At 38.0% G+C, this 24622-nt stretch overlaps 1 protein-coding gene across 4 annotated transcripts in view; it reads right to left on the bottom strand.

The window, feature by feature from the left end:
* Window positions 1–24622, bottom strand: part of CNTNAP2 (contactin associated protein 2) — a 1641691-nt gene that overhangs the window by 815637 nt on the left and 801432 nt on the right. For all 4 annotated transcript variants that reach the window (XM_008179187.4, XM_065583877.1, XM_042842751.2 and 1 more), the window contains 4 exons: window positions 21636–21839; window positions 19058–19242; window positions 11654–11797; window positions 5795–6059 (listed from right to left, as the gene is read on the bottom strand). In XM_008179187.4, the coding sequence (XP_008177409.1) occupies window positions 5795–6059; window positions 11654–11797; window positions 19058–19242; window positions 21636–21839 (798 nt within the window). The remainder of the gene's footprint in view (window positions 1–5794; window positions 6060–11653; window positions 11798–19057; window positions 19243–21635; window positions 21840–24622) is intronic.

The raw sequence follows: 24622 nt of genomic DNA, 5'->3' as shown, positions 1-24622 counted from the left end.
ATCCCTGTTTTGCTGTAACTTTAAAACTAAGGCTAGAGGGCGTTCCTCTGGGCTCTTTAAATCTGATTACCCTGTAAAGTTATTTTCCATCCTAATTTTACAGAGATAATTTTTACCTTTTCTTTAATTAAAATTCTTCTTTTAAGAATCTGATTGATTTTTCATTATTTTAAGATCCAAGGGTTTTGAATCTATGTTCACCAGGACTAATTGGTGAGGGTATACTCACAAGCCTTTCCTTTCACCCAGAAAAAGAGGTGTAAGGACTTGGAGGGGGGGGGGGAGGAATTAGTCTCAAATCTGCCCAGGAAAGGGGGGGTTAGAGACTTGGAAAATATTTTGGGAAAGGCAAAGTTCCAAGTGACTCTTCCCTAAGATTTGGAACATGCTTGGTGGTGGCAGCTTATTGTTAACCTAAGCTGGTAAATAAGCTTAGGGGGCTTTCATGCGGGTCCTCACATCTGTACCCTCTAGTTCAGAGTGGGGAGGGAACCTTGACACATGCCTTGTAAGGTATCAGGGATCAGATTATGATCTGCTGAAAGTCATTTCTCTATCCACATATGTATATCATTAATGCATATGAAGTTATGAGAAGTGTGTAGTATGGTTGTCACTAAAACATGCTGTAAACTGGGGGAATCAGCCAGATATTAGCTCCCCAGAGGCAAGAGCATGGAAAGTAACCAACATCCGGGCGGGGTGTCAAACAACCCATCAACAGCCATTGTCCAGCAAGGGAGCTACCATGCAATGACTCACCTGCATGAGGCCACACCAAGGGTATTGCTCAACCTTGCTTGGAGAGACTCAGTAATCCTCACCTGACTCTAAAGGGGAAGGGGGGCACAGCCAAGAGGGAGGAAAGGACATGATAAAAGGAAGAGACATTTGCCATACTCTTTTTCTCTTTTCCACCTACACCTACAGACACCACACCAAGTGACTGAAGTGCTGATCAAAGGGGAGAGCCTGGCTGAAGAGCAACCAGCCAGTCTGTGGTGAGAAGCATCTAAGTTTGTAAGGGCACTGAAAGTGTTAAAATCAGCATAGAATGCGAAGGAGAATGGCTTAGGTTTGGGTATCTCCGTCACATACTCAGCCGTGAAGACCGATGCAAAGAATTCATGTAGTTTCACCACAATGGCCTTATCGTCCTTGAGTGCTCATTTAGCATCTTGATCGTCCAGTGGCCCCGCAGGTTGTTTAGCAGACTTCCTGCTTCTGATGTACTTTTTTATTTTTTTTGCTATTTCCTTTTGAGTCTTTGGCTAGCTGTACTTCAGATTCTTTTTTAGCCTTCCTAATTATATTTTTACACTTCATTTGTCAGAGTTTATACTCCTTTCTATTTTCCTTACTAGGCTTTAACTTCCACTTTTTAAAGGATGTCTTTTTGCCTCTCACTGCTTCTTTTACTTTGTTGTTTAGCTACAGTGGCACTTTTTTGGTTCTCTTACTATGTTTTTTAATTTGGGATATACATTTAAGTTGAGACTCTAGTATGGTGTCTTTAAAAAGTTTCCATGCAGTTTGCAGGGATTTTACTTTTGGTGCTGTACCTTTTAATTTCTGTTTAACTAACCTCCTCATTTTTGTGTAGTTCCCCTTTCTGAAATTAAATGCTACAGTGTTGGACTGCTGTGATGTTTTCCCTGCCACAGGACTGTTAAATTTAATTATATTATGGTCACTATTACCAAGCAGTCCAGCTATATTTACCTCTTGGACCTGATCCTGTGCTCCACTTAGGACTAAATCAAGAATTGACTCTCTTCTTGTGCGTTCCAGGACTAGCTGCTCCAAGTTAACTTAATGCAGGGGAATTCACAAGTGTTTTTTTTTCTTTCTAGCTCTCGGGTTAGGTTAAGTTAAGCACAGGAAGGTATAGTCAACGTCTGCAAAATGTCTGGCGACCCTCAATCAGCTTACCCTTATGGGCCACAGGTTACCCACCACGGCTCTATTGGCTCCCCCTTTCCCAAAGTTTCCCCAGTTCCTAATAAATCTAAACCCCTCCTCCCTACACCACTGTCTCATCCACACATTGAGACCCCGCAGTTCTGCCTGTCTAACTGGCCCTGCTCATGGAACTGGAAGCATTTCTGAGAATGCTACCATGGAGGTCCTGGACTTCAATCTCTTACCTAGCAACCTAAATTTGGCCTCCAGGACCTCTCTCCTATCCTTCCCTATGTCATTGGTACCTACATGTACCACGACCACCATTAGCTTTTTACTTTTGAATTTTTATGGTGTAATGTAAGATTGTTATCACCCCAAACAATGTTGCTAGTTAGCGTCATAATCATACCTGAAAGTCATAATTTTAATACTGGACATCCTCTCCCACCCAATCTCTGCTAATCCCTTGCTTTCTCCTGTCTTCACTGCTTCTGATACGGTCCATCTCACTCATTATCTCTGTCCAGCTGTGCAGAAGGCACATTGTTTTTGAATGAAATTGCATTCAAGTAGCTTCCTTCCCAAACAGTGAAAGGAAGAATGTTCAACAGACTTCAAACCTCAAGAGGTTGAAATTTGGTCAAAAGAATCTCAAATCCACATTTTAATATAAGCAAAATGCCCTCAAAATGTAATATTTATTGCTGGGGCCTGAAAATACCACAACAGATTTTCCAAAGTACGCCCTTATATTTGAAAATGAATTCTCCATAATCCCTTTTGCATTTGCTTTCTGTAAATACTTGAGCAATCAAGTTCTGCTAATGGAAAACGCATTTTAAGCTGAGGAAAGAAAGCTCATGATTGCACCCTATTACCCCAGGGAAGAAGTAAAGGCAATTGATCAGCAATATAGTTAGGATTTAAATTAAACTACTTTACTACTTTACAGTATTCTGAATGAATATAGCACTGCAGCATTATAAAAAATGACAATAGGAGCAGCAGAATTGCTATTAAAGACAAACAAGAAATCTCCTTTAGAGCCCTCAAATTAACAGCAGTGCTCACTTTTCTTACCACAGTCAATTGATTCTCCTTGATGATTACTTGATTGTATTGCCTCCAAACTTTGCAGTTCTACCTAGTATCTTTTACAATGACCTGTAAACCATTCATCTCACTGACATCAATAGGTAACAAAAAATATAGGTATAGGTGCTATGAGGATGCTAGAAATGCAAATGACTCAGCAAATGTTCTATAAAATACCATGGAAATATTTAAATAAGAGCTGCCTGTCTGTACGTAGACAACATATTCAATCTAATTAAATATGAAAGCTCTGCCAAGATGACAACAAAAACTTCAGCTGATATATCATCTGAATCTTACCAGACATCATAAGGCATTGTACAACAGATGCACAGTATTTTAATAAGAGATTCTGGAGTATCAAGCTATCAGCTAGAAGGTTGGGAATTTAATTAGCAAGTCGTCAGTTTTGATAGAGAGCTAGGGTCTTCTCCTTACCCTCGTATGCATACACAATTCAAGCACACTGATTCTCAAACGACAATAAGCAAATAAAATGGATCAAAAGACATGCAGGATGACTATCCGAGTACAAAGGCATCTAAAGACCAAAATGTACTACCAAGTGTATTATTATTAAGCATCATAAGACATCCATAACCATAATATACAGCACCAATGGAAGCAAGGACCAAGAATAGTAAACACAGTCATAAAATGAAATGGCTGTACGTGATTCCTGGACTATTGATTAAACCATCCAGGTAAATTGGAAGGATTTCTTTTGGAAGAAGTTGTGTATCTTGACGTTAGGTTACAGCTGTGTAAAATCCAGTGGCTTATTTTGGCAGAGGTTTGTGCAAACATTTTTGATTCCTCTTCATGTGAGTCCACTTCACAACATGTTAACTGATGTTTTATATGGTTTCACCCCAAGTCAAGCTTCAGGCAAAATTAATGGCAACTTGGTGAAATTTTAAGGACTCAAAATATTTTGCTGAACAGGTTGTGAAATATACTTCTAGAACAAACTGATGATTATTCAAAATGCAATGCAAAAATATTCTGACGGCCCCCTGTGGCATCAGGGAGAACCTGTCTTTAAACCAGACTTTGGGGCAGCAGAGCAATGGAGCAAGCAGGTGGGGGGAGAGAGGGGGAGCAAGGCACTTATTGTTAAGAGGTACCAGCACATGAGCCAAAATGTTCCCTCTCCATTCCCTGCACTACATCCAGAGCACTACTGACTCTTATCACTTGTACATTATAAATACACAGGAAAATAAATAAAATCTACCGTGTTAATATTGCCAAGCTAAAAAACAAAACAACAACAATAACTAACCACCAAATCTAATAACATAAAACGTCACTGACATATTTCGTAAAACAGTTCCAATTCCACGAACTCAGAACGAAATACATTTAGATTTTTTTTTAAATGTTGTTATGACTATTATATTCAGTTCTACCTCTAAACAGGTAACACACTGCCCTCTAATTTTAGGTTTGTAGCAAAAGTTTTATTCAATTCTATTTTATGCCTTAGTGAGCTGAAAAGAAAGAAAAGAACTCACAAAAAATTTTCCACAATCAAATAAATTGTTACTGTCCTGATTCATCCACATGAGAAATACTTTTATTTTTTTTTAAAATACAAAGCATTTTTCTTGTTTTACACTTCCTCAAAGCTCCCTTTTTAAAATTATTAATTGTGTACAGCATGAATATTCAGCTAGCACACTTCAGATAGGTTATCTATAAAAAGTGGTTTCTTTTTCTCCCCATCATGCTAACCTCCTAACACTGACAGAACAGAAATGTTGGTGAAGATTAAAGTATACGCCCCACCCTTCTCCCCCCCAAAAGTCCAAATGTAAGTCTATGAAGTTCTTCGTGAATTAATAGCTATATATGATATCTGGCATTAGCCTGATCCCATTCTAGAAAATGTATCTCACTGACATTCAGAACACTTGGGTTTGAAAACAAACTTGGGTAACCTAGCTCTCCAGGACAATGATCAGGTACACTGTTGGGCATATCTTTACAGGGAAATGCATCACATTAGAAAATGTGTTGACTGACATAGCTTAACTAACACAATGTTGCCCACAATACTGCCTTTAGGATGAACAAAGACAGCCATGTTTAAAAGTACACTAGCTGGTCATGATTAACTATTGGATTCCTACTTTTCAAATCTAACTCAACCCTAATGTTAACCATGTTTTTTTTAAACGTGACTGCTCTCATCCATGCTAAGATAAAAAATGTGTCTATCGCCATATTAGTTCAAATGTGCTAGTTTCCCCTGTATAGATGTACCCACTGATGGTCTCTGGGGAAATGAGGAGGTAGAAGATTGAATGAACATGAGAGGTTTCCGTCTCCATACTGACAGATCAGACATGACAGCAACCTTTGAAATGGCTATGCTGTCTGCCCCTTGGGAGGGAGAAAAAAGAAATGCTGCTTTGATAATGGAGTAAGGGTTAAAAAGACAGAAAACTCAGTAGCCAATAGAAAGGAAAAAATGTAGCATAACCATACTCTAATACTTGAGAAATGTCCTTAGTCCAATTATAAATGTTTGCTTAGCACAACTATTCAAAACAAAATGAGGCAGAAAACACTAAGGATGAGACGAGAGAAAATTATAAAAGAAAATACCATTTTCACATCTTCCACCTCTTGTTCATCAAAGCATAAAATAACGGATTTCATTAATCTGCAATAAAAAATGTTGTTGAATTTGGAACTTAAGTCCAAGGGATAAAACTCTTTCAATTTTGAATTCACTGTGGTTGTTGTGAGACTTAAAATAAACCCCAAACCCTGAAAATCTGCTTACCTGATGAGATGTCTATTCGGTTTTTCTTCACCTGGGTGACATTGATGTGGACACTGACTTTGCCTTCAGTCAGGTCAATCTCGACATTACCCAATCCATCGGCAAAGTTGCTGAAGAGGAGAAGTCCATTGGGGTTCCAGGTCCGAAACTGGAAATTGACTGAAAGCAGGTCCTGATTCAGGCGACCAAGCACTTCCAGGTAACTGGTAGCATTGAAAAAGACAGGCACTGTATGTGGTTCCACACACGAAAAACTTACGTTTCCCTAAAACAAAAAGCACAAAAACACAAACTTAAATACAGTGATAAGACTCCTCTACATCCATAAATATTGCTAGAAATGTGTGGTTTCTGAGTATGAGCTTCATTCTATTTGTGAGACTTCAGTTGAAGTTAATGTGTGGGGTGTTTTGCATGTTAAGATGCATGAGAGGCAGGTTATAATTATGAAATAATCACATATGTTTAGATGTAAAGATGACTGACCAGGGATAGATTACTTATGGTGACAGACTGTGCATGTCATTACTAATCCCCTGAGGAGCAAAAATGATTTTTTTTTAAGAAAAAGAAATCCTAAAATATCATTGACTCTCATCTATAGCAGACTGAAGGAGGTGACGAGCCACCAATCATGGGAAGAGCATGACTCTCCTCACTTACATATCTTCTATGTGGTAGTACACAGTGCTCCCATGCCAAATATGAATTTAAAAGTAAGCAGCTTCTGTGGCATTATAGTATTCAAATTGGAATAGTATAGTTTTTTATAGATGCAATCCACGTATCAGATTGATATTATACAAAGTGCCAGAACATTATATGGCCTGGCATCCTGCTTCTAGAGGGCAGTATAATTAGCAGATTTACTATTTAGCTGTCATCAGAACAGAAGTTCTAACTATATATGACATCCTGAGTCTAAAAAAATAAGTGTTTGTTCTGAACATGTTAAAGATCTGTCTGTCTTTATTACAATCCCAGTGTTACAGTATCATTTGGACACACATCTGGAACATATAATATATCACACAACATTATATTCAAGAGTTTAGGGACCTCACTGTTTCAAAGAGTTATTGAAGCTTTTAATTCACAGCATGAATGAGGAGCATGATAATCACCTAACTGATAAAGGCCAACGACCATCTTCACAAGGGTAAATCACAAATTTTGTATCCTGGAACAAAAATTTGTGGAGTATCCAGACTAGCCTTTGCAAATATGTTAACTACATTGAATTAATTGACTGTCAATTAACTGGAAGTAACTACTCCTATGTAGACAAGTGAATCCTGTGTAGACACAGAGCACCAAAGTGTCTCTGAAGAGCTGACATTCTATGATGGCACTTCAATGGTAACATACCAGGTACACAAGGCAGCATTCTAAGTGTTTTGTCCTAGTACCTAGTGAATTAAACAGCAGCTCATGGCACACATTATCATGCATTTAAGAGGTCTTGTTGCTTTATTACTGTGAAGAATTGAGATTTTCTCCAGGACAAAGATGCCTCAGCTTTCACAACTGATTGACATTCTGTCTTGAATCTTTAAATCTCTCTTGCCTCTAATGCATGGGAGAGTTGCATATGTAACTCCCACTATTGCTAATGGGAGTGAATGCATGCAAATCCCTTACACAGGAATGAGATAATGTATTCCTAAATGCTAACAGTGTAAAGGATTTCTTGTGGAAGAAGCATATAATTCTAGGCTATAACTCCCTTCATGTGTCTCTGTCAGTTAGCTGACCTGATCTTTTCTCTACTGCGATATTCAACTTAATCTAAACTGGATTATTATTTCCCTCCATGACTGTACATCATCAGGAAACTACTCTTTTATGTAAAGCCCAGTTCACATAGATTGTCTACTAGGGCTGGGCAAAGAGTTAGAACTCATCTGAAGTTTGCCACAATAAAGAGATTCATACTTCTCAAAGAGAAATGGATCCTTTTCTATGGACTAGGTTCAGAATCAATTGCTGAAGTACTCATCCAGCACTGAAATCTGAAAGTCAAATATATACCACGCATTTATATTGAGACTTTTGTTCTTACTGCAAAATTATTAACAGTATGCTAGAAGACTAACAGTGGAAGCTTCTCAAGTTAGACAGCATGGGCTTTGCATTATGATCTTTACCCTATACTGTAAATTAACTCTAAGTTTACATTTTTAAGTCATTTTTTCCTACCCATTTCCAGCCATCACCGCTGCTGGAAAAATTAAAACCTTTTCCCAATTAACAGAACTACAAACTGAATACATATTCTCAAAAGAGAGGTAACTCAGAATGGATTGCTTTGAAAAGCCTATATCCCCCGCTAATGTTTTATCAACTGTTGGTTCATTATTTTTCTAAAAATAGATTTTTACTCATCTTCAGGCTTAACACAATGCTGGTCTAAAGCACATAATTTAAATAAAAAAAATACTCCCTTCCTATTTAGTTTATGCATTGAGACTGAAGCCAGCAGAGCAGCTGAAGAAGGTGGTTAAGTGGGGACCTGCTGCATTGGTGGGGGAGAGACGGGGTAAAATGGGGTTCAGCCATGGAAACACCTTCCCACCCCCTCCAGGCCCAGAACTGTGCAAGGGAAAGCCCCCTGTCTCCTGTCTCCCCCACAATGTGGCCTTGGGGAAAGAAAATACGAGGAGGACAGGCAGAGACTGGAGCCAGGAGAGCAGCTGTGGATGCAGTTTAAACAGGGACTGATGAACACTGATATTTTCTATGGTTTTGACTGGATTTTCTTTGACCTGTGCTGATTGTCTGTTTGCTCCAACCCACTCCTTGTCCCCTCTTGCACAGTCTGTTCACCTCAGCCTCAGTCCACACCTGCCCTTCATACTTTCTCCACTCCTTCTCACTCACTCTGTTCTCATCACTCCTCTCTCCTTCCTCTGACTTTCTATTTAGCCAATTTCCTCCTAGCTAACCCCTACTCCCTTCCTCCTCCTCCTCCCGCCAATAGTGGAAGCAACATTAAAGTTGCTGCCACAACATTGATTAGAGCAGATTGGGAATTTTTCAACAAAATGGATTTTTGTAAGAAAATGCTGATCTGTTGATGTACCAGTTGGGAATGTGTCTCAGGTCCAGGATGTCATTTCTGGTCAGAAAGAGAGAGAGAGAGAGAGAGAGAGATCAACCCCAGAACAGCCAATAACTTGGTGATTAAGGCATACGGAAGACCCAGGACCATGATTAGGGGACAGGGGCTTGAACCTAGGTCACCAACATTCCAAGTGAGGGCTCTAACCTCCAGCTTATAGACGTCTCTGCCCCAACCACTTTTGTTGGAGCTGTTCCATTTTTTTAATAAATCATTCAATATTTATTGGGCCAGAGCGAGAGAGACTGACTCTATAATCCTGTGGTTAGGGCACTCATGTGGGAATTTCTGGTTCAAGTCCCTGCTCTAATAAATATTTAATTATTTATACAAAGTGTAACAACTTGAACAGGAGAGATTGAGAGGGGCCTGTTCCAGAATAGCGTGGTGATGGTAGCACTCACCGGGACCACCTGGTTCTTGTATAATCTGGGGTGGGTCTTTCTCTCTCTCTCTTTGCAAAAAAGCTTTGAAAAGTCTCAGGTTCATCCCGACACAGAATAGTGTTAAGTGTGACAGGAAAACAATTTCCCTCCCAGCTCTAACACTGACCATTCTGCTCGTGTTATATCTCTTTTGCCTACCTTTTGTTTGTCTTATCTACTTAGATAGTAAGGTTGTCAGGCCGGGGCTCTCTACTACACTGTGTTTGTATAGCATCTACTACAATAGGAGCTCAATCTTAGTTGATTCCTAGTGTCCACCGGAATGAACATGGTTAACAATAGTATCATCAACAAAACACAGTTTTCATGCTAAATCAGGTTGAGGACTAAGAGCAAAAAAGCTTTTGCAAGGAACATAAAAATCCATGTTGGTTTAATTAGAACAAAATTGATTTTGCTTTTGCAGAGGTGAGGCAGTGTAAGTAATTCTACTGAAAACAAAGGTCACTTCTATTTTTATAGTCATTCTTAGAATTGGAAATCAACAGAACCATCAAATTAAACAAGCCTGCAATAGACTCTTGATGACGCACTAGTACATAACAACACTACATTTGTGGATCTCACTGTAATGTTAGGAGTAATAGAATTTCATACAAAAAAAAAGACGATTCTCATCAATCCCTGTCCCTATTTATGCAACCAAATAAGTAGTCTGATTTCTAAAGGTTTTGAACACCCACAGCACCCATAGGTTACAGGACTGTCATTGGGTGTTCAGCAGTTCTGAGAATCATGCAACTTATATGGGGCCCCAATTCAGGAAAGCATTTAAGCATGGACTTAAATCCCATTGACTTCAACTGGACGTAAGCACACATATAAACACCCTTCCTTAACAGGGATGCTTTTCTGAATCAGGCCTGAATTAGGCACCCAACTGAAAATCTGGCAAAGATTTCTCATATAATGTGTGTTGCTTAGCTCATTTGTCCTGTACAGTGTGGGACACTTAAAATCCCACATATCCTATAGAAAACAGAGCACCATTTTCACAGGAACTCAATATTATTGAGTGGATTTCACCCTGCCTGGCGGGAAATCCCCTGAAGCACAGGAGGAATCTGAAGGATTCTGGATGGTATGTGGTTGGGTTTTAAAACTCTTATACTGAAAGCAGAGTTTCATACCTGGCATGCACATCATGTTTAATGGCTTTGTCATGTCTGAAGAAACTTGGTGTAGAAATAACAAAATGTACTATTTGCGCAATACAATGGTACTGTTTAAAGTTTAGCTTTTTCAGAGATTTTAAGGTGTAAATCAGAAAATTCAAAATTATCATTCCTGCAGTCATGATCACTCAGCCATAGTCCTCAGATACTTTATATCAGAGCATTAATATTAAAATCATATACAGTATGTACAGATCAATTAGGAATTTTGTACAATTTATCACCACCATATATGCATGTGCATTTATAAAGAGTACATGATGGTGTGATGTTGTATGAAGATATTATTGGCATGAGTTTGTGAGCATTGCAATGCTCATGAAGGGGGAAGCCATGAATGATGTAGGCAGGTCATCCTGGACTCCTGACAGTAAAACATTTATTTTACACTACAACAGCATGTATTCCATGTGTGCCACATATATTACATAAAAGCAATTTTAGGAATTTTTTTAGAGAGTTAAAAATATTAATGGGACTAGTTCTTGTATCCCTCCTCCGGTAAAGACATAGGATTTCATTATCATGAGTACCATTGTGCAGATCTTGCAAGGGAGAGAAAAATTGAAATTAATATAATGTAAACTACCTCCAAAATTGCTTTTCTATTTATGAAAAAATCATGACTTTAAAGTCCGATATCTTGAGGCCTTCCAGGTGAAGTGGAGATCCTCCTCTCCCCAATGGTATTCCCACTACTAGCTCTTTAGGGACATGAGCGATTAGACTTTAAAGCCATGACATGTTTACATCTAAGAAAGCTATTACTGGCTCAGGAATTAATCTAACTCCTCAGGCAGGTATAATCCAACGAGATAAGGAGAAAGTTATCGGTTTTTTGTTGTTGTTGGTTTTTTTTTAAGTGGCAGCTGTCTGAAACTACACAAACATTTTGGAATGTTGGAGTAAGACCCAGGAGGAGCTGGCACAAGGGTAAAGTAATGTGCTCATAAGTATGGGGTAAACTGCGTATATGATATGCATATGTGATCAAAGTTATTTATCATATCATGTTACTAGAATATATCACATGGATATCAGCTACACACAGAGGCACACTATCTATGTATGCTCCTTTACTTCTCAGAAGTTTAGATGATCATGAAAAAGTTCTCACCCCATTAGAAGGTTCCAATTTCTTCCTCTTGGCAAGGTCTGTGATATTATTACCATTGTAATTGATGCTTTCCATACAGCCTTTGAAGTTTTTCCTGCTATTTGAACTTGGCTTCCCAGAAAAAGGCATGCCACCAAAGGTTATCTTTAAAAACAAACAAGAGACTGTAGATAGTAACTGGAGGGAAATATATTAGAATTTTTAAACAAATATGCTGCAGATGTATTTGCTTTCCTGAACATTCACACACAGCAAATGAGATAGCTAGCACTACTGTTTGCCCAAACAGCAAATTTAAATAAGCACCGCAAAAAAATGGAAGAAAGCAAATTTTGATTTTGTAATTGCAAATATTCACACTGGAGACGAACATTCATCCCTATTTGGAACAAAGAATACCAGGTGACCTTTCAGCCCATTCTACACATTTCACCATGAATCGCTCACTCACAAGCTATTGAACAAGAAATATACCAAATAATAAATGAATTGGAAGAAATATCCATCACAGAAAAATTTGTAAACAAGGTAGGGGAGACAGTCAAATTATTTGTTTGGAATCAATCTCTGACCTCTAATGGTGATTCATATAATAATGCATTAATTAAATTTGTGACTGAACTCCTTGGGGGAGAATTATATGTCTCCTACACTGTGGTTTACCTCCAGTCTACCATATATTTCATGTTATATCAGGCTCGGATGATGACCCAACATGTTGTTCATTTTAAGAACACTTTCACTGCAGATTTGACAAAACGCAAAGAAGGTACCAATGTGAGATTTCTAAAGATAGCTACAGCACTTGACCCAAGATTTAAGAATCTGAAGTGCCTTCCAAAATCTGATCAGGATGATGTGTGGAGCATGCTTTCAGAAGTCTTAAAAGAGCAAAACTCCCATGCGGAAACTACAGAACCTGAACCACCAAAAAAGAAAATCAACCTTCTGCTGGTGGCATCTGATTCAGATGATGAAAATGAACATGGATTGGTCTACACTGTTTTGAATCATTATCGAGCAGAACCCATCATCAGCATGGACACATGTCCTCTGCAATGGTGGTTGAAGCATGAAGAGACATATAAATCTCTAGTCCATCTGGCACATAAATATCTTGAGAGGCCAGCAACAATAGTGCCGTGAGAATGTCTGTTCTCTTTCAGGTGATATTGTAATCAAGAAGCGGGCAGCAGCATCTCCTGCAAATGTAAACAGACTTGTTTGTCTGAGTGATTGGCTGAACAAGAAGTAGGATTGAGTGGACTTGTAGGCTCTAAAATTTTACGCTGTTTTATTTTTGAATGCAGTTATTTTTTGTACATAATTCTACAGTTGTAAGTTCAACTTTCATGATAGAGAGGTTGCACTAAAATACTTGTATTAAGTGAATTGAAAAATACTATTTATTTTATTTTTAAAGTGCAAATATTTATAATAAAAAATAAATATAAGGTGAGCACTGTACACTGTGTATTCTGTGTTGTAATTGAAATCAATATATTTGAAAATGTAGAAAACATCCAAAATATTTATATAAATAGAATTCTATTACTGTTTAACAGTGCGATTGACAGCCCTAGTATTTATATTAAACAGATGGTAGTACCAATAATATACCAAAGTATATTCCTTCCCAAAAATGCTGACACAAACTTCTTAGGCACCGACTCTGGGCTTTGCAAGAAATAAGTTTTCAAACATCATTCATTGTCAATTCCATTGGTTATTATTAAGAGCAGGAAAAGGAAACTCAAGGGGAATGTTATCTATTTAAAAAATGTTTTGAGCATACCATTTTCCATCTTAAAGAGGGGAAGAGCCTTGAGTCAGTATTTAAGAACTATTTAATGCCTATTCAATGCAATGCATCTGGAAACCAAAGGCTTTAAAAATTGCTCACATGGGCTTCTTCATATAATCTTGTGGCCATGTCCTCAGCTGGTGACTAAGCTCTGTTGACTTTAATGAAATGACAACAGTTTACACCAACTGAGGATCAAACTCTTAATGTTTTATTTGGTGCAACACAATCTTTGGTGAGCCGGTATTTATGCGCTTGAAAAAAAACAGTAAATTGGAAAAGAAAAAGATTGTGAAGAAAAGTGAAGGAAAAAAGGAGACAACCACACAGGATGACAAATCCAGAAGGATTGATAGATTTTTTTTTTTTTTGCATTAAAAGCGTAATCAGAAATAGTGCCAATTTCTCTGGCTTGCTTATCTCTTCTGAAAGAGATAAACTTAAAAAATAATTTATCTATTTGAAATGTAGTTTTGATTCTCTCAGCTTTATCATTTATGATTAGTTTATCATAAGGGCAGCACATTTAAATGTGGTGTATGACAACTAGACACTAAAAAGACAGTGTTAATTGAGAGGAAAGGGGATAGACAGTTTAGGGCTAGCCACTGACATTTATATGAATTACTGAAACAAATTCAAAGTATATTCTCTCTTTGATGTATTCATGTAACTCCCATCAGAGATGAGGAGCTTCCTACACACATTCAAAGTGGAATATAATCCAGAGGATTGCTACTGGGAAACTGCCCTACTGGTTGGAAGGGACAGAGATTCAAGCCTCATATCTACACTGCAATTAAACACCCACGACTGGCCTGTGCCTGCTGATTCGGGCTCATGGGTCTCAAGCTCCGGGGCTGTTTAATTGTGATGCAGACGTTCAGGCTCGGGGTGGAGCCCAGGCTCTGGGACCCTCCCCTCTCACAGGTTCCCACAGGCCCAACTCCAGCACAATTAAACAGACCTGGAGCCCCGTGAACCAGAGTCAGCTGACACAGGCCAGCTGCAGGTGTTTAATTGGCGTGTAAACATTAGATTCTATTTCTACCTTCGGGGGGAATGTATTCTAGCTTGTAGATCAAGGCACTGGGAGTCAGAAAACTTAGGTTATTCAATCTGTGCCTCTTCCTTTTTGTGCAGACTTAGGCAACTCACTTTTCCTAACCGTGCTTTCAATTTACCTGCTTGAAAAATAGTTTTATTAATATCTACCTCTCAAGGTTGTTGTGAGGTATAATTCAAGTGTTTAGTACTTTAAAAACCCTAATTATAAGTGTAAATTAGCTTTTGTTAGAACTGGATGAGTACTGAAAAAAGGCATTCATGAACATTTGTTTGAATGAAACCATTAATTTACTTCAATAGCATTTGCCACTCTTTTAAGTAATTTCCCCCAAACATTCACATGAATGTTTTTCACTCAAAAGAACATTAATAAAAAAAAAGAATCTCAGAAATATATATTCAAATATGAGTTCATGTAAGGTTCATAACTGATGCATTTGTACTTCTTTTTATAAAAGTTACAAGGACAGAAACAATTCTGTGTGACTCAATCAAATACCACAAATAGCTAACAACAAATAATGAATAGACAAATATACAACCAGAGTAGAGAGCCCATAAGCAACCTATGGGCTTCAACACATTTGCACATATTCATCTACCAGTCTAGGACAATGAACAAATTAATGACAATACAAGTCATGCAGTATTCAAATAGAAACATGATATAGATTAATCTAAGACATTATTTGCTATGAATTCTTCATTCTCTTCTGATTATTATTATTATTATTATTATTAAATTTACTGTTGAATTCAGAAGTGAAACACATTTCTCTCTAAATCTTCCCTTCCCATTGTCCCTTACAGACAGAGGTGCAAATAAGCCGGTTCGCTGTGCCGGACTGGACCGGGTTCTCCGGCTCCTGCAGGGAGCCCCGGGCCTTTAAATCTTGAAAGGCCCTGCCTCTTCCCATTGAGGCCATGCCTCTTCTGGTTTAGGCCACGCCCCCACTCAGAACTCCGGAGTACCGGTACGTCCTTTAAGTTACTTTCATCCCTGCTTACAGAGAATACATTCTGATTGGTGAGCAAGCTCTCATTGATAAGAGATGCAGGATCAGGACCTATATTAGTAATATGGTTCTACTTGGCCTTCTTTGCCACAAGATAAGGTCAGTGGGTTAAATCAATCCCCTATTTCTATTCTTGAACACAAGCCTCCAAGTTCAGGAGCATGCTGGTCACTTGGAATGAGATAACAGACTTTGGGGCACTTACAATTGTTTTAGTTTTATTTATTGTATTTTACATTTTGCCATTAAGGAAAGTGTATTTATTTTCATAATTTATTAAAGCAGTCAGCAAAATCTCTAAGTACTGAAAGATATTTTTAAAAAGCCCACGCACATTACTTGTGCAGTAATGTAAACACTCTAAGACCCAATAAATAAATAAATGCCTGAGAAAAGAGATGAGTCTTACAGCAGGCACTAAAGTTTGGCAGACTTGGGATCTAGCAGATAAATGGAGGAACTGAGATTTAAAATTAATTGAACTACAGAGCTTTGTGGAAAATTGAAGGGAATCTAAGAACTAAATCTAAGAACTAAGAACTAAAAACACTGATTAAAATAAAAGCTATAAAATGTAGCAGAAAAGCTAAAGTTCATAGAATCATAGAAATGTAGGGCAGGAAGAGACCTCAGGAGATTATCAAATCCATCCTACTGTGCTCAAGTAAACCTAGATCATCCCTGACAGGTGTTTGTCCAATCTGTTCTTAAAAATCTCCAATGATGGGGATTCCATAACTTCCCTTGGAAGCCTATTCCAGAGCTTAACTAACCTTATAGTTAGAAAGTTCTTCCTAATACCGAACCTAAATCTCCCTTGCTGCAGATTACTTCTTGTCCTACCTTCAGTGGACATGGAGAACAATTTATCACAGTCCTGTTTATAATAGCCTTAATGTATTTGAAGGCTATTATCAGGTCCCCTTTTCTTCTTTTCTCAAGATTAAATGTGACCATTTTTTAACTTTTCCTCATAGGTCAGGTTTTCTAAATCTTTTAATCACTTTTTGCTGCTCTCCTCTGGACTCTTTCCAATTTGTTCACATCTTTCCTAAAGTGTGGCACCCAGAACTGGACACAGTACTCCAGCTGAGGCCTCAGTGGCAAGTAAAGCAGGATACTTACCTCCAAGCAGGATACTTACCTCCCATGTCTTACATACAAGACACCTGTTAACAGACCCCAGAATGATATTTGCCTTTTCGCAATTGCTTCACCTTGTTGACTCGTATTAAATTTGACTTCACATTGTTGACTCGTCCATATCATTCCCAGAACCTTTTCAGCAATACTCTCTCACCTAGCCACTTATTCCTCCATTTTGTAGCTGAGCATTTGATATTTCCTTCCTAAGTGAAGTACCTTGCACTTGTCTTTATTGAATTTCATCTTGTTGAATTCAGACAAATTCTCCAATTTGTCAAGGTTGTTTTGATTTCTAATCCTTTCCTCCAAAGTGCTTGCAACCCCCCCCCCCCCCCCCACACACACACACAGTTTGGTGTTATCCTCAAATTTTACAAGCATACAATTTTACAAGTCATTAAAAAAAGAAGTGAATAGTACCAGCCTCACAGGATGCACCCTCCCAGCTTGATAGTGAACCACTGATAACCACTTTTTGAGTACAGTCTTTCAACCACTCATGTATCTGCCTTACAGTAATTTATCTAGACTGCATTTCCCTAGTATGCTTATGAGAATGCCATGTGCGACTATGTCAAAAGCCTTCCTAAAAACAAGACATATTACATCTACTGCTTCTCCCTTATCCACTAGGCCGGTAACCCTGTCAAAGAAGAAAATTAGGTGGGTTTGGCATGTTTTGTTCTTGATAAATCCATGCTGACTATTCCTTATAACCCAACTCTAGATGCTTATGAACTGATTGTTTAATGATTTGTTCCAGTATTTTTCCAGGTATCGAAGTTGGGCTGACCGGTCTGTAATTCTCCAGGTCTTCTTTGTTCCCCCTTTTAAAGATAGGTACTATGTTTGTCCTGCTCCAGTCCTCTGGGATCTCACCTGTCCTCCATGAGTTCTTGAAGATAATGGTTAACAGTTCTGAGATTGTTTCAGCTAGTTCCTTACATACCCTAGGAATTTTATCAGGTCCTGCCAACTTGAATATATCTAACTCATCTAAATATTCTTTAACCTGTTCTTTCCCTATTTTGGCTTGCTTCCTCCCTCCGCCTCCACCCCCGTTGTTCATATTTATTGTGTTGAGTATCTGGTCACCATTAACCTTTGTGGTGAAGACAAAAAAAATAGGCGTTAATCCCCTCAGCCTTCTTGATGTCATCAGTTATTAACACCCCTTCCCAACTAAATAGAGGACATACAGTTTCCTTAGTCTTTCTCTTGCTTCTAATGTATTTATAACATCTCTTCCTATTGCCTTTTCTCTCTCTTGCTAGGTGCAACTAATTTTGTGCCTCAGCCTTTCTGATTTTGTCCCTACATGCTTTTGTTATTCTTTTGTACTCTTCCTTAGCAATTTGTCCTCATTTTCACTTTTTGTAGGAGTTTTTTTTTTAATTTACAGGTCATTAAAGAGCTCCTGGTGTTGACATATTGGACTCTTACTATTCTTTCTACCTTTCTTTCACACCAGAATATTGTCTCCTTGATAAACTGCCAGCTCTCCTGAACCCTTTTAGATCTTAGATTTTCTTCCCATTGGAACTTACCTACCAGTTTCCTGAGTTTGTTAAAGTCTGCTTCTTCGAAGTCCATCATCCTTATTCTGCTGCTCTTACTTATTCCTTTCCTTAGAATCATGCAATCTATAATTTCATGATCACTTTCACCCAAATTGCTTTTCACCTGCAGATTTGCAACTAATTCTTCCCTGTTGGTCAGAATCAAGTTCAAAATGGCTGTCCTCCCGGTTACTTCCTCCACTTTCTGAAACAAAAAGTTGTCCCCGATACATTCCCAGGACTAACTGGACATTTTGTGATTTGCCATATCACTTTCCCAACAGATGTCTGGGTAGTTAAATTCCCCCATTACTACCAGGTCTTGTGTTTTGGATATTTCTGTTATTTGTTCCAGAAATGCCTCATCCACCTTTGCTTCCTGATTTGGTGGCCTATAATAGACCTCCCTACCACAACATCACCCCTATTTTTCTCCTTTTAGTTTTACTCAGAGACTTTCAACGGGTCTGCATCTCCCCTCCTTTTGGACCTCAGAACCAGTGTATATATTCTTGATATACAACATAACATCTCCTCCCTTTTTTCCTGCCTATCCTTCCTGACCAAGCTATACCCCTCTATACCAATATTCCAGTGATGAGATTTATCCTACCAAATCTCTGTGATGCAAATTAAGTCATAATCTAGTTTATGTACACATACTTCCAGCTCTTTCTGCTTATTCTCCATACATCTTGCATTGGTGAGTGGACATCAAAGTTGTATCGCCTTTTTGTTTGTGGGTTCCCCATTTGGCTTTATTCTAAAGAGCTGATATGAAGGAGAACTAGTAACAGGTGTCACTGCGTACCTCATAGTCCAGGTCCAGGTAATCAAATTCCCCATTGGTTCTGAAATGTTGAATGTGCCTATCCAGTGTTAGATTGATGTTCCTCCCATGACGTTCTATGACAATGGAGTGCCAATGGTGGTCATCCAAGAGGCTGCCTGTCATCACAGATGTGTGACCATAAATTGAGCCATACTGGTTGCTACCTGAGACAGAGAGGATGAGAAGAACAGCAGATGATTAACTCACACTCAGTGCCATTTAGGAAACATATTTATCTTGCTGTATCATATTTCACAAGAAACATACTGCATACACCCTACCATTACTGCTGTGAAGTCAAGATCTGTCCATTCGGAAGTTTTTGCCATTAATATATTTAGCTGTCGTATACCAAATATCTGATCTGTGAGGTATATAAGTAATTACTGATAACAGAAAATGTTTGATGGAGAATGATAGTAATATCCACTTCTAGTTAGTTATAAACTTGTTTTCAATCAAAGATTTTCTGTGTTCGAGCCCTAGAAAATGAAAAGCTGTCACCTTCACTAAAGTATTTAAACTTTGGGCCAGTTTCCCAGCTTCAGTGGAACTATACTGACTTAGATGAGGACTTGGCCCTCGGGGGTCTGATAACAGAAAAGCTATAGGCCAGGTCTACACTTGGAAGGATGTGCAGTTATACCTATACTGACATATTATACCAGCAAAGCACTCCTATTGTGGATGCAGCTTATACCAGAAAAACTGTGCTTTTTGCAGGTAAAGCTTATTCCAGCCCCAGAAGGGAAAGAAGCTATACTGGCAAAAGCACAGTATAACTGTGCTGGTATAACTGCATCTAAACTAGGCACTTCTGGTGGCACAGGTATGTTAGTTAGGGATTACACCTCTTCACACCCCTGACTGACATAGGTATATTGGCAAAATATATTAGTGTAGGCCTGGTCTTACTCAGCAATAAGGGACGAATAGAACAAATCAGAAAGTTGTGCCACAATCTTCCATGTTTTGAATGCAGCATAATCTAAATCTATTTATGGAGCTGAAACTTTCTTAGCATTACACATCACTGGAACTCAGACTTTGAGTCTTCATAGATCCTTCCCTCCCCTATCTCCTCAGAGTGTATCATCACACCCCAGCCAAGCAAATTTATGGAAGCTATTATATATTATTCAACCTGGCTGATCTGAGAAATATAATGAAACTGAGAAATGAATGGGTTATAATTTCAGTGAAATTTGTTAAAAATAGATTAGTGCTACAGGAAGATGTGCTGTCCTCATCAGCATCTGGCTATATTGTTGATCTTTAGAAAAAGGAGCAGAATAGAAAATGCTAGTGGAAATAATTACTATTCATTTTAAATAATACATGAATAGAATAATTTACTGTTCACATGACTGCAAGAGAAGCAGGCAAAAGTTACATGAAACCTCATTTTAAAGGGTATTTGTTTTAAGAAAAAATGAACCTAATGCTACATACACACTTTCCTTCTTATATGAGCAAAACTATTTTATTTAATTCAACCTATAAACCAAACTGCTCATAAGCCTGTAATATCTCTTGCAGAAGGAAAGAGGCAGGACTCAGTAGTAATAAATATATAGATGACTCCTTAATGAGGCAACTGGCTACAGACGGAGCCTGTATCTGACTCTGGCTCTCTAATGCTCAGATTTTATGAACACAGCCTACACTTCTTAATCTCATCATCTAGGGTCTCCTTAAATCCTGCCACAGAATTAGTTATATGATGGATTAGATACTGAATACACAACAAAAGCCAACCTACTAATTTCCCAATCTCAAAGTTAACAAAAAGAATGGGCCCATTTGAAAAATAGCTTCCCAAAATGGCCCAATAGTCTTCTCACATTGCTTAGGGTATAGGCTCTAGCAACATTGGCACCAGGTTACTGAGATCGGTAAGCTTTCCCGCCCCTCCACACGCACATCTGAAGATCATATCAGACATTCAGGGTGAAATCCTGTTCTACCACTGACTTCAGTAGGGGCAAGATTTCTCTTTAAGTATTTGCAGCCCAGATCTGTCACTCTACCTCCCCTCTGGCTATACTTTCTACAAGGCAGTCTTCTTGGACCTCAGCTTGGCATTAGCCCATGGCTTCTCAGTGAGGGCCCCTCATTGTTTTCTCTGCAGCTTCCCAAGTTTTCCTAAATTCACCTGGCCTTTCCCCTGGTGCCGCTGATCAGCTCCCTCTCTCCCACAGCCATTTACTTCTACTGTAAATGAATCTGTGTAAAGCTAACCAGCACCATGTATGCCCTATACCAAGAATAAGATTCTCTTGTCATTTTTGGGAACAGTACATTTTTAGGTGTCATTGTTTTTTGTCGTGTTTCTATCTGTGGTTTCATTTTCATATTATTGACATTTTGCGTAGCTAGTAAGACATAATCTACACTCATATAAAAATACTGCATACAGGAAAAGGTTCAGCATTTTCACCAGATGATCTGATTATAAGATACTGCTTAAAATAACAAGCAAAAGAAGAAGAAAAATGGAGAATGGTATCTGAATTTAAATTATGTACCTAAAATGATTTTTAAAGAATAAACGTACCTAGATTTAAATTAAGGACCAGCTTGGCTTTTTTCAGTTCCAGGGTGATATAGTCTCCTTGCTGTCCTTCTCCATGGAAGATGACACCTTCACTTTCAGAGGTTTTAAATTTCAGAGTGATGACATCTTTCAATGTTTTCATTTTCTTGTTCTTGAATCTGTATGGTAACACAGCATGGCCATCAAAATTGATAACATCGGCCCCTAAAGGGAAGAAGTAAATAACATTGTTGCTTAGTGATTATATATTACTGTGGCCATTGGAAAAGCAAACATACAATTTGTGGATTACATCTGAGCAGGATAAATGCATGAATGTGATATGAATTATAAATATGTTTTCTCTAGGCTATAATTTAATGGATGAATATATAATGCAACAACCAGGTAGGACATGTATTTAATGTTTATTTTTTCATAGGGATATCATAAATTAGACTCAAAGACACATAACCTACAGGTTTTATTCAAACTCCCTTTCGTCTCTCTTGAACATGGTGTTGCTCACAAATATTTGCCTACCCAAAGTTGAAAGCAGGAAAGAAGACTTTCCCAGTGGTTGTTAATAGTCTATTTGATGCCTCTTAGAAAATTCACTAGAGATGCATGTATGTGAATTTTTATCAATGAAATATGACACTGCAAAACTTCCCTGGTAGTAATAAAATCAGACCAGATTCCTTGCAATGTTCATAAATTTTAGGACTAACCTGGAATAGGATCAGGCCTAAAATTCACACTCCAGTGAAATTACCATATTTTTCTGTTTGTGAACTATCTGCAAATGGATATAGATTGTTATGAATTTGTTTATTAGCATTTGTTTGACAAATTACTTCTGTAAACTATTTTAGCCTATGTTTTCTCATTAACTTTGCTGTAAGAATTCATGTATTTGCTATTCACGATTCACTATTTATATCATATATCAGAGGGGTAGCCGTGTTAGTCTGAATCTGTAAAAAGCAACAGAGGGTCCTGTGGCACCTTTAAGACTAACAGAAATATTGGAGCATAAGCTTTCGTGGGTGAATGAAGTGGGCATTCACCCACGAAAGCTTATGCTCCAATACTTCTGTTAGTCTTAAAGGTGCCACAGGATCCTCTGTTGCTACTTATATCATGTGATTGGTCACCTAAATCCTCCTAGATGCAATATGATGTTGCTCCTGAGTCACTAAATGATTGGATGACCTAATATTTGCAAACTCTTTCAATTTCTGCTTGAAATAGAATCTTGCTTTGTCATTAAATTAATTTCTCTCTCTTTCTGAAAAAAAAAAAATGATTATTTTCCAAACTTTGCTGGCATGAATAATTCTGAATAGCAATCAAAATGGGTATGAATGTGACCGGTTTGACTGAGAATTTGCAAAATATATTCATGAATATTTTTTGCAAATTTCCCCCTAATTTTGATTAAAATATGCATTTACCTACATCCCTTCAAATGCAGCAGTAAATAATCATACCTATATAACAAACATACAAGTCATTTTATGCTCCAGATGAAATCAGGATGGAGATTTCAGCATCTGCAACATTGTGCAATAGCAGTTCTAGATTTTGCCTGCCTCTGTGGTTGTTCTCTTGGAATTGCTGGCAATATTTTTAAAATACTCAGTTGTCCTTAACCATACTGATTGAAGATAATTAAAAACACAAATAATATTCCACCCATTTAGCTCTCTAAAAAAATCTTCAGCAAACAAACAAACAAAAACCAACTACTCACTGTGAGTGAGTAGGCTAGTAAAATTTGTAAAGGCTTCCTTAGAACATTTTGTATATATGTGCATAAATAAGACCTGTATTACGACCTGAATTCATTAGGACTTTCACGTGCTTTCAGTGAAGCACTTAAGCAATGCTTGTGTCCATTCCTATTCAACATTGGACTTAAGCACCACCTTAAGCGATTTGCTGAACTGGGGCTTTAATTATTATCAGGAGCCACTTATACATGCTATGTCCATAAAGTGTCCTAGTCACATTCTATAAGTTCCTGTTACAGCTTTTGCAGTCAACCTCAGAGCTCTCTGAGTGTAACAGAAAAGCAGGCAGTGTGACGCTCAGTACTTTTTTACTGAAAGCCGAACAGTCAATGCTACAACAAGTAATGTGCATCTTCTTGCTTAGTGACAGATTAACAAACCATTCTGTCTCTGTTAATTAACATGTTCATCACCAATTAGGATTAAGCCTTGCTGTCATGTTGATTACATATATATTGATACACCATTTAAGCATCCAGTATACTAAGTGTCCAAAGGTTAAGAGACACACATAGTACTTCCATCACATAGTGTTTCCCCCCAAATAATTAAAGTAACACTTCTGTAGAATTTCACTGCACTGAAGATTCTTTATACGATGGGTGAAGTTTGTGACACCTATTTTGTGTTGTATTATCCATTTGCCTTTGGGATATCTTTAGTAAGTTTGTACGACATAATACAAATTGGATTATTGTCAGACTCCCAGATGGCATAAATGGTTGTAAACGCTGAAGCTTTACATGTTGAGCAGCTAATGAGATGGTCTTATATATTTCCAACTTTCTTGTTAATGGGTAGAAAATATGATTATAACTGCTAAGGGTTGAAGGAAGAGGTAGTACAGTATTTTCATATTAATGGTGCTTAAAAAAGTTCCAGCTCTGAATACAATATAGAAAGCTAAAGAAAAGAAAGCTACAATATAGAAAGCTAAAGAAAATACAATATAGAAAGCTAAACAGGTTTTGTCACTCTACCTTAAAAATGATGCACACATTTTAAGTCTGTGTGCTGTAAAGAAAACCAAAATAGTAAAGTGATTGTTGGTTGCAGACCAGCAGCTGATGAATTTATTTCAGAGGCTATTTGAGATCAAAATGTAATGCAATCTACCTTAAGCACCTTTGCTATAGGCTCAATTCAATGCCAACTGATGTCAATGGAAAGACTGTAACTGATGACAGTGGATGCCTGACTGGGCTGTATATG

The sequence above is a fragment of the Chrysemys picta genome, chromosome 2, assembly GCF_011386835.1.
Source record: "Chrysemys picta bellii isolate R12L10 chromosome 2, ASM1138683v2, whole genome shotgun sequence".
In the NCBI taxonomy this organism is placed as follows: Eukaryota; Metazoa; Chordata; order Testudines; family Emydidae; genus Chrysemys; species Chrysemys picta.
Note: the sequence above shows the minus strand (reverse complement) of the source record. Positions and strands in the feature narration are given on the sequence as shown.